The sequence below is a fragment of the Triticum urartu genome, chromosome 3A (genome assembly GCF_056163025.1).
Source record: "Triticum urartu cultivar PI428250 chromosome 3A, HENAU_Tu73, whole genome shotgun sequence".
Classification (NCBI taxonomy): Eukaryota; Viridiplantae; Streptophyta; class Magnoliopsida; order Poales; family Poaceae; genus Triticum; species Triticum urartu.
Genome location: NC_141875.1, coordinates 61,308,805 through 61,320,163, shown reverse-complemented (window position 1 = coordinate 61,320,163; position 11,359 = coordinate 61,308,805). Strand labels below are relative to the sequence as shown.

General features: G+C 49.0%; 2 protein-coding genes across 2 annotated transcripts; one reads left to right on the top strand and one right to left on the bottom strand.

Annotated features, from left to right (window-relative positions):
- Positions 1-269: 269 nt before the first annotated feature.
- Positions 270-1,686, bottom strand: LOC125554815 (aspartic proteinase CDR1-like). The gene has a single exon (XM_087516626.1). It carries the CDS (start codon positions 1,684-1,686, stop codon positions 319-321), a length of 1,368 nt encoding a protein of 455 aa, XP_087372752.1. The 3' UTR covers positions 270-318.
- Positions 1,687-9,643: 7,957 nt separating this feature from the next.
- On the top strand, positions 9,644-11,239 carry LOC125547943 (uncharacterized). Its single transcript, XM_048711673.2, has 2 exons — positions 9,644-10,702; positions 10,810-11,239. The coding sequence occupies exons 1-2, from the start codon at positions 9,644-9,646 to the stop codon at positions 10,888-10,890; spliced, it is 1,140 nt and encodes a 379-aa protein (XP_048567630.2). The 3' UTR covers positions 10,891-11,239.
- The last annotated feature ends 120 nt before the right edge of the window (positions 11,240-11,359 follow it).

The following is an 11,359-nucleotide window of genomic DNA, read 5'->3' as shown; positions in this document are numbered from 1 at the left end:
CGGCAAATGGTTGAGAGCGCGCTAAGTGGCGCTGATCGTTGCGAGGCTCCCGAAAGCACTCGTTAACTAGTTGCTCCCATCGTTCGTTCGTTCCGACCTTCAAGTGGAGTGATATGTTCGACGTTGGATCGCTCCAAATCTGACGTTCGATCAGTATTGGGGTGAAATGGGATCCAAATCCGAATCAACTCGAGACGTGGAGATGAAATTATACGTTCGATCAGTATTCAACGCTGAAATCGCTGTGGTTTTATGTTTCTTTTCTTTAACACACTAGACGTAGCGATTATTACATGGTGATCATGATCAGTTAGCTAGCTACAAAGAGACTGCGGCGGGAGGAGCGGAGTAGGAGCTGGCGCAGTCGGCAGCGGCGAAGGTGATGGCGCGCTTGTCCAGGTCGAAGCCGACGTGGAAGCCCTGCTGCGCGATGCTCCCGATCGTCGCCACCGCCGGCCCATCATCCGTCACCGCCGACATCGCCAGGCACACGGTCCCCTTCCGCGCCTCCACGAACGCGTTCCGCGCCGGCAGGGTGATCGCGGCGCCGCCGCCAAACCCCAGTGTCACCTCCGGGAGAAGCTTCGCCCAGGCCTCGGGCGACTCACCGGCCACGTCGTAGCACAGATCCACCAGCTTCTCCGGCGACTGCTTCCGCGGGAGCTTGATGCTCCGGGCGACCTCCGCCACAACCTGCTCCAGCAGCCCCTTGTCGAGGTACGTCAGCACCGTGCCGGAGTCGACGATGACGGGGGACCGCCTCGGCGGCACGACGGTCGAGTTCCCGACCTTGACGGACGCGAGCAGGATCGTGTAGAAGGCGTCCACCGCGGACGGGACCAGCGGCGTGGTCACCGCGCCCGGCTCCGTCACGGCGGCGCGGGCGCCGAAACTGAGGATGGAGGACGCGTCGACGAAGAAGGGCGCGAGGCAGTACGAGAACCTCCGCCCGAGCGACGTCGCGGCGCCGATCTGGTTCACCAGGGAGCCGCTCCCGGCGCCGAGGCCCACGTTGCCGGTCAGGCGGAACGCCTTGCCGGTCACGCTCGTGGCGCAGCCGAAGCTGACTCCGGGCACCTGCAGCTGCGGGCGTTCCCGGCATCCCACGCAGCCGCCGGGAGCGTCGTCGAAGGTGAATGTCTCGGTGGAGAGGATGCCGGCCGTCGTGGACCCGTCCGAGTACGTGGAGCGGTACCGGCAGAAGGAGTCGGCGCCGCAGGAGGTGCCGTAGATCGCGCGGCACGAGTCGGACCGGCAGCCCACGAGGCCGTAGGACGACGAGGAGGACGGGTCGAAGACGGCGCTCAGCGGCGCAGGGCCGGCGGTCCCGTTGCTGCATTTGAACCACACCACGTCGCTGCCGGTGTCGACCAGGGCGAGCATCCGGGTGCGCGGCGTGCCCACGTTGACGTACATCAGGTACTCGAACGGAGCGGACACCACCTCGGACACGGCGCCGCCAGGAGAGCCGCCGCCTGCGTACGAGCGCGAGCGCGCCCTGGAGCGCCGCACGGCGGCGAGCACGCGGTCGTACGAGGTCAGCGACGGGTCGTGGAACGGCGACTTGGGAGAGTCCCGGTGGATGAACTCCACGCTAAACCCGCCGCCGTCGCCGACGTACGCCGTGCACCCGCACAGCTGCGCTGTCAGGACGACGACAGCGAGCAAAAGAGCGCGACCCGCCATCGCGCCAAACTCTTCGTATCACTGCTGGCTAGCTCGGCTGATCGCTTGCTAATGGCGTCTTCTGCCGGTGCGTATTAATAGGGGGAGTAGGGAGGCGAATGCGGTATGCAAGGATTTGGCATGAATTGCCGATTTCCCGCAATATGCATGCGTAATGGCGAATTGGAGAGAGATTACTGGTTTTGAAGTCGGCAATTAAGTTCATTGCTAGTAAAAGATGATTAGTAGTTAGTGGTTGCTCCAATTTAGCACGAGCGGCAAGACAGGCAGCTGATTGATTTTTTTTCTTCGCCAAAAATATGTCATGACATTAGAATCTCTCGCAACGGTATAAAAATAATAATCCCGTTTTAGTATTTTCTTTTGCTCACCCACTTTTCTTTAGAAAGCCCCACTTTCTCTATTCGCAAAAAAGCCCCACTTTCTCTTCTAAGAGCATGTCTAGCAGATTATGTAAAACCTCGCTGGCCCTTATAATTCTGACCACTTTACAAGATCCGGTAAAAAAATTACTCGAGCAGATCCAGTAAAAAAGCCCGGCCCGTAAAAAAATATACTGGCGGCCCGTAAAATCCCAACTCCACCACTATATTTACGGGATAGAGGCCAATTTAGGGTTCCTATCCGGCATTTTCCCCACCCGCCTCCGTCGCAAATCCATCCACTCTGGCGGCAAACCCCCTACTTCGGTGATCGTTTCTCACGCACACACACGCAGCCATGGCGCTCGATGCATGCCAGAGAGCGCGACGCCCTCTCCCACAGCGGCGACCGGAAGGCGTGGAGCAAGTTCGACGAGATCGGGGAGGCGTTTTGGCCCATCACCAAGGGTCTCCGCGAGGCGGAGATCGAGCTCCATGAGACGAAAGAGGCGGTCATGGCCGGAGAAGACGGTGCCGCCACGTGGCTTGAGGCGGCCGAGGAGGGGCATGAGCTCGCTTACGTGCTCTACCGGTCGATGATCGAGCTCTACCTCAAGCCCTAGACTAAGATTAGGTTATCTAGATCGTCCTGCACCTGGGTGGGGTTCATCATCATCATCTTGTTACTTGATCTCAACATCCTGCTGTAACTTCAAGTTTCACCTGATCTTGTCACTTGATTTCATCCTGATAGATGATGTGGATCATTAGGCTAGATTAGATTGGTGGTCCTGCCTTCTCCTTTTGGCTCGAGGAGCTCCCGGTGTCGGCCATGGTGACGGTGGCCGGTGATGGCAGAGAGTAGCGGTGGTAATAGTAGATCGTGGGTGAAGTGGTGGGAGTACGACGTTGCGACGAACCTCGTGATGCGAACCGCCGGCCCACACCTCTTTATATAGTGCAGGTGACAGGGGCCCGTCACCATAGTGGGTTGAGCGCCCCCGATCAGGGCGCAGATCTAAGGGCCCGGTGGGCCGTTGGGCCCACACGGTGGAGATCATCCTAACATTCGCCCCCTTGATCTCTACTTTTACTTTTGACCTTATACTTTTACTTTACTCGTTTCATAACAGATCAATACATAGAATATGTTTCATCGTCACAGCTCAATTGCCGATAGAATCAGACAGCCACAATGTACCTCTCTGTTTTGAAACAAATTCTTTAACCTTGGGCCCTTTTATTGTCCGGAAATGTTAGACTATACCATAAAAACCATGTCGACTGTGTGTTCTTCGAACACACTGGGCGGTAAGCCTTTAATAAGCAGACCTGCAAACACTTGTCTGTTGCTTTTATGCTTCAAGCATTTCTACATAATTTCAGACTTTCTCCTTTACAACGCATGACACTGTGTCAGTGTGTTTGGCATCAACACTTGACTCGTTATCATAGGAGCGAAAAACTTAAAATGGTTATCGCTGTTGTCAACCATTATCAACTCCGGGTACAGGTCTCCTTAACCATTTTACATGTCCCTCGGCCTCATATCAAGCTAAAATATCTTTGCATCACATTGATGATAATTGTTTCATTCTTTGGAGCTTTTCCACACAAAAACCTCCAAGTATGAAAGTTAGCGACAATTGTGGATTTCGCTATACATTTCACAAGTCATGTCTTTGTACTCACAATCTTTTGAGAGCACTTATTTCTTTCAGCATGAGGCCGATATCTTTGACTCCATTCCAGTGATCTATATATGGACTGGACATTGCCAAAAACAACCCGGATATGTGAACTGTGTCAGGGCAATATATTGAGCTTCCAACAGCTGAAGCATATGGTACCATATCTGTTTCAATCTTTTCTCGTCAACTTTTGGAACACCATAGTTTCCACTTCCATTACCCTTGACTATAAGAACAGGCGTAGGTTTTCTCGCATGCATACTTTAGATACCTTTCTTAGCATGTCCATTCGACATCCCTAATACCCCTTTTACTCTTTTCTTCGTGAATCTCGATACTTATAACGAGAGACACTCTACCGAGAACATTCTTTTGAACTTTGAGGACATGAACTTCTTTTCTCCTCCTGCAGTAGGTTGACATCACCACTAGCAAGTAGGATGTCATCCACATGCACAGGATTAGGAAATGAATTTCCCATTCTATAACTTTGCAGGAATACAATTGTCCTCTCATTTTCTTTAACCCAAAACAACATTTGATTGCTTTAGTCCATAAAAGACTTCTTCAGGCAGTATCCCCTGTGTTCTTTACTTTCATCTGATGTAACTCAGATCATAATATCTTTCATCTGATGTAACTCAGATCATGATGTGCTACCAACATTCATTGTAATCTATTTAGTGCAAAACGCGCAAAAACCTTTCGATTTAAGTCGTGTTTTACACCTTTACACATTTCCTTTGGAGTCACATTGTCCTTGTAGACTCTTTACAGCCTACTGTTTTGGCTCCATTGGAAATTACTCATCAGTCCCAAACATCGTCGGGATTCACCAGTTTCATTTCATCTCACATAGTCTCTTATCATTTAGATAAGCAGACACTTCTCAAAGCTCGAATGAGCGCTTTAAATGAGGTGGGATCAACCTCCATTTGAATTTCACTAACATAGACTTTATAGTAATCAGAAGTATCTGATTTTCTCATTCCTTGAGACCATCAGTGTCTCACGTACTAGCACTTCTTTAATATAGGGATGTTGTTGCTCTGTCATTGCAACAGGCAAACTAATTTTATAGTCTTTCATTTCCGAGAGGCAATAGATTTTACAAGGACCTGTATCACAAGATCCATGTTTACTCATTCATCCTTTATAGAGCTAACAACATGCTCCCCCAGATTACTCCATCTTCACTAAAAATGGCGTATCTTTAAACTTTATAATTTGGGTTTATTCTGTTAAAACTTTCTTCTTTATGGCACTTTAAGCACCGTCTTAGTATTCCTTACTCTGCTTTCGGAACTATAAAAGATCCAGAAATACAACTATTTATTTCTCCCCCTCGAAATGTGGCAAGAACTTTTCTGTCACAATTTTGAAAACCCATTCATAACTCTTCTGAATTGAGAAAACTTTGATTATCTACTTCATTTATCTGATTACTTCATACGTAATGAAGTTATCTGTTAACTGGTATGGGAGTACTTTTTCCTCATTCCATTTCAGAAACTCAACAGAGTTCTTTATCATTAGTTCTTTTGCAAGTCACACTTGCATATCATTCTTATCTTTAGTTTCGTCTGTAACTTTTATTCTTTTCGGATTTATTGAGTGCTTAATGATCGTTAGACATAAGATGTATGGTTGATACTAGGAAAGCATAATAGCTACTCTATACTTTTCTCCCAGAGTGGGACACATTAAAAGCACATGAGTCATCATGTCTTTCTCCTGTCATATAGGATAAGTCTGAGAAAATTTCTGCCGCCATACGGGTTACACAGGGATTTTCCAAAAAATTTCTGCCATGCGGGTTTCATCATAATCATCTTTCCCGCCATGCGGGTAATTCCCTGTAAGGAACATAAATGCCAGAATTGGCTCTTTTGACTGCATATACAATCATCAAACTTATAAATAAATCCGAATGCTCTTTGACACACATGCTTGATCCGACGTTGGTCAAATTAAACACGCATGTTGCTTGTTTTATCTCAAATCATGTTGACTGATAAATCTTCTTTATATAGAATACATGAAAGACATTCGTCAACCAAGACTCTCAATGATCTATCTGTTTTCTTCTCTTGGATTAATATCCAAGAATTCTTTTCTTTTGAAGCCATTCTTTAGGGAGAACATACTCCCTCATGTCAAGACCTTTCTTTCATCTTTCGGGTCACAAGTACCCAGCCATTCGCTTTCACGAATGAAAGCATGGGAAAATTTTAGTCTGAGAAAACTTAGCCAATAATCAACAATAATGAGCATAAAAATAACCCTACGTTGGTCTGGTTAAAAAATATGCACATTAAACTTTTGCAAAACTTCCTTTTTATACTCTAAATCACAGTTGTGGTAGAATTAAAATAAAACTTATTCTTCTACATAACTCATAAACAATGTGATGATAGTATTTCTATTAAACAACTTTGCTAAGAAATAATTATCATCATCAACTTTATTGCAACGGAAACAAGAAATATATATTTATCTAGTTCAAGAGCATTTCTTCATCTTTAACTCTTCTCTGAAAAATGATCACTTTGATACAAAATTTATCAGAGATTTAAGCTTTGAACATTAGACTCATAGAATTATAGTACTGTTATCATCAACGTTGGTCAGAAAATAACAATGCCATATTTTAACTTTAAAAGAAATATCTTTCTTTTATCATATCGGAAACTATCAGCATCTTATTTCACCCACAGGGGAAAACATTGATAAGAACAGTTCTTCCAATTAAATTTTTCCGTTGGTTCCAATTTAATTGGAGGATAAAATTTTCTTCTTCGCAGCGGAAACTTTAAATATTCTATGCAGAAACAATTCTCCACTCTTTTACTCTCGAAGCAATTTTAACCGGTTGGTTCAAAAAAGCATTAGAGAAGCAACAATTTAATCTTTTACTTTAGTTCTATTCACTTTTAAAGGAGCAATTTTATTTTTATTTGCAGCGGAAAAGCATGAATAGAAAACTCATGAACTTTATATTCTTTACAGAAACATTTCTTTGACCAAATAAAAAATGCATGAACTTTATTATTTTCTTTGTAAAATTCATGAACATTTCTTTTTCTGAAAATTTCCTATTTTTTTATTTTCAGAAACTCATTCTGTTTACTTTTCTATTTTCTAAACAAATATTTTCGTTGGAAAAAATTTGCATAGAAAAACTGTTTGAAATCTGCCCAAAAACTGGACAAAAAACATCAAAATTGTGCTCTGTGTGTGGGCCGTTTCTTTCACGCCGGCGGTCCACAGCCCGCTCAGCGCGTCGCTTTGCGGCCTACTGCTCTTGGCCCACGGCTAGCTGGCGAGCGTCGCTTGTTCCCCGCGGTGAGAAACCGGCCCACGGCCTGCTCGCCTGCTCCCTTTCCGGCCTAGGGGCCTAGCAGCGAGCTAGGGTTTGCTGCCTGACCGTCGGATTCCATCCGACGGTCCAGCGCGCAGATCGGCTGAACAAAATGCCCGATCCAGCGCCGCTCGAGAGAACCCTATCCATTTCCTCTTCTCTCGCCTCTGTGCGCCTCTCTCCCGTACGCCGAGCCACCGCGCCGCATCGGACATCGGCGACGGCGACGAGTTCCACCGCTGCGCGCTGGCCTCTTTCCCTTCCTTTCCTCCCTCCATTTCTCCCTTCCGCAACGAACCTCGTGTGGCAGAGAGAGAGAGGGACGCGATTGCGCCCTCCTCTGCTCCCCTTTGCGCTCGACGGCGCCCTTCTCTGGTGGAGTAGCGGCGAGGCACGGTTGCGCCGGTCGCCGGCGTCGGCAGCAAACCACCGCGCCACGCGAGCGACCTCCCCTTTCCTTTTCTTCCTTCTTTTTCTGTGGCAAAGAGAACGAGAGAAGGAGAGTGTCGCGGCGCCGCTGCGCCCCCTCTGCCCCCCTTCCCATCTGCGTCGTTGCCATCCCCTTCGCCGGTTGCGTGTTCGCCTCGCGGTGAGCGCGCCGCCGTCGAACGGTTTGGCCGCGGTGCCCCCTTTTCCTTTTTTTATTCTTCTTCTTTTGACGCCTCGGCTTACCGATGCGCGTCCGGATTGAGAGGAACGGCGCGTCCTTGTGGCGGCGCTCTTTGTCGGCGAGCTCAAGGCCCTGCCCGGTGAGTTTCTTTGCCCTGTCTAGAGTTCTTGGGGGGAAAGGAGGATCTTTCTTTCTCTGTATATGCTTTGTACCGAAGATCTTAGCCTAACATGCTCTGAAACCATTGATAGATGTTGTGGATCATTAGGCTAGATTAGATCGGTGGTCCTACCTTCTCCTTTTGGCTCGAGGAGCTCCCGGTGCCGGCCATGGTGACGGTGGCCGGTGATGGCAGAGAGTTGATCGTGGGTGAAGTGGTGGGAGTACGGCGTTGCGACGAACCTCGTGATGCGAGCCGCCGGCCCCCACCTCTTTATATAGTGCAGGTGACAGGGGCCCGTCACCCATAATGGGTTGAGCGCCCCCGATCAGGGCGCGGATCTAAGGGCCCGGTGGGCCGTTGGGCCCACACGGTGAAGATCATCCTAACACATCCTGCTTCGATAGTAAATAAAATTATTTTGGCCTAACCCATGCTGCAACGACTATTCCTTCAAATTTTGAATAGTGATTGAGTCTTCAAGGCATGGCTGGGTTGCAGGTTGATAGAAAGATTCTTTATGCACAATGATTCTAACCATCCTACCTCAAAAAAATAAAAATGATTCAAACCATCCACAACTTCCCCTCAATATAAACATTTAATTAGACATGAGAACAATGAACTATCAAATAAGTAACTGAATATTTTTTAGGTTTCAACATTAACAGATATTCTAAAACATTCACCGACATAGTTCATGATTCATTTCAACACATAATAAACACCTACCCTTGAGGCATATCGAAAGATGGCCTAACAGGTAACTAACTGAAAATTTTATACAGAGAGTCCATGACATGTAAGACGAGGAGTCGACGGCGACAGAGAATACAAATACCTTCGTCGTGCGCGCAGTTATCTGGTCGAGTGATCGCTCCTTGTTTTGTCACACTCATCTGCCAACACAAATCGTTTGGCTCTCCGGCAGGGTGATCACGGCGCCGCCGCCAAACCCCAGCGTCACCTATGGGAAAAGATTCGCCCATGCCATGGTCTCGCCGGCCACGTCGTAGCACAGATCCACCAGCTTCTCCGGCGACTGCTTCCGCGGGAGCTTGATGCTCCGGGCGACCTCCGCCACGACCTGGTCCAGCAGCCCCTTGTCGAGGTACATCAGCACCGGGCCGGAGTCGCCGATGACAGGGGACCACTTCGGTGGCACGACGGTCGAGTTCCCGATCTTGACTGACGCGAGCAGGATCGTGTAGAAAGCGTCCGGCGCGGAGGGGATCAGCGGCGTGGTCACCACGCCCGGCTCCGTCACGGCGTCATTTAAAAAAAATACTCGCTAGTTTCATAATATAGTGCATATAGATTTTTAAAAAGTCAAACATCATAAACTTTGATCGAATTTATGGAAAAAACATTCATCTAGAACGCCAAACTTATATCATTAGAACTTTCATACATACTTTATATGTTTGATATTATAGCTATAAATAGTATTTTGGAATGGAGGGAGTATCTCTAAAAACTTATATCATCATAAACTATATTTTAGAATGGAGGGAGTGTCTTTAAAAACTTGGTCAAATTTCATAGTACTCCCTCCATTTTAAAATATAGTGCGCTCGCGCTTCCTGAGGTCGAACTTTGATCATAAATTTAACGAATGAGACCGACTACGGCGGGAGAAAAAGTTACATAATTAAAAACTTCTTTCGAATACGAATTCACTGATATAATTTTTGCTCTCGCCGCAATCGATCTTGATAGTTAAATTTACGGTCAAAGTTGAAGCACGAGGATACAACACTATATTGTTGTGGAATGGAGGGAGTAGTGCCTATCGACTCGACTGCCATGAGAGCGCAGTCATGCCGTCGGTCAATTGCTCGGTGTTTTGTCTCCGCGGTCACACTCACCTGCCAACACAGATCGTTTCGCTCTGCGCACACGCCATGCCCATGCGCGCGCTCTCTCTTCCTCTCCCGTCCCGTCACCTCAATCCAATCCGCGGGCCGGCTCTTGCTATTCTTCTTCCCCTTTCAAATACTCTACTCCACAGCACACGCTCGGTGTCAAGCACTCAAGCCTATTCATTTCTCCTCGGTCCTCGCCACCACACAAGTGAGTGAGGGAAGAGCTAGATACCACCGTCGCCGCCCGCCCAGCACCAGGATGGCGACCACCACGACCACCGCGCTGAGCATGAAGCTCCTGGTGGACACCCAGGCCCGGCGCGTGCTGTTCGCGGAGGCGAGCAAGGACGTGGTGGACTTCCTCTTCTCCCTCCTCGCGCTGCCCGTCGGCACCGCCGTCAAGCTGCTCGGGAAGGAGGCCATGGTCGGCTGCGTCGGCAGCCTCTACGGCAGCGTGGAGAAGCTCGACGGCACCTACGTCCAGCCCGGCGCCGCCAAGGACGCGCTGCTCCACCCCGCCGTCCTCTCGCCGTCGGCCAGCAGCAAAAGCTCCCTCCTGGGCATGCCGCCGCCGCCGTGCCCACAGGCGAAGGCGTTCTACAGATGCAGCAGGCAGTGCAACTGCTACAGCGACGGATATGACGGCAGCAGCAGCCAGCAGGCTAGATGCAACAGCTGCCGGACTTACATGACGGAGAGTTACGGCACCTACTGTCCATCGTGTAAGAACCAGATGACCACGGCCTTCACGGTCGTGCCGTCGGCCGCGTCCGGAGGCGAGGTGGCGCAGGCGGCGGGCGGCGTCAGCGGGAAGGGGTTCGTGCAGGGCATCGTGACGTACACGGTGATGGACGACCTCACGGTGACGCCCATGTCCTCCATCTCCAGCATCACCCTGCTCAACACCTTCGCCGTCAGGGACCTCAGCGCGCTCCAGGAGAAGACCGTGCAGCTCCGCTATGACCAGGTGATTATGAATCTCATCAGCAGTATCATACTCCATTCGATATGTCTTCGTTAACCATGTGCATCAATCAATCAATCGTCACGTTGCATTTCCTCTAAATTTTGCAGGGTCTGGAGATCCTCAAGGCGTCGCTGCAGTCCAAGACCGTGCTCACCGACGTTTTCCTGAAGCCCCCCAGCAGCGCTTGAAACGCACGGTCCTGCGCCTGACATGCTCATCGACATGGGAAAGTAGCTCGATGTGTCTAGCTAAATTAGGTTGATCTTTTGTGCGGCCATCAGAACTATCTAACGGTGGCATCTTTTGGTAATGTCAAGTGTCCGATGGTACTATGGTAGTAGTTAGATGCTCGTAGTCCAGCTTAAGTTATCAGTTGCTCCAGGTTGTACTAGTACTTATGTGTTGATGCTTGATGTATGCGTTTGCATCGCAGGTAGGGGTATCATCTTCTGTTGGTTCTCAAAATGTTTTTTCATGCGTATCTCGTATGTGTCGACCTGTGTAGCAAGCATGGTTCATTTCCTCTTGTGCGCCCACTGGGAGGCCTAAAATCATCCATGGCAGGTGCGTGGGAATGTGAAGGTCGTGTAAGCGTTGCTTATTCTTGCAGCTTGGTTCACCATACAAACATGTCATACGCCAGGGTAATTTCGGCAA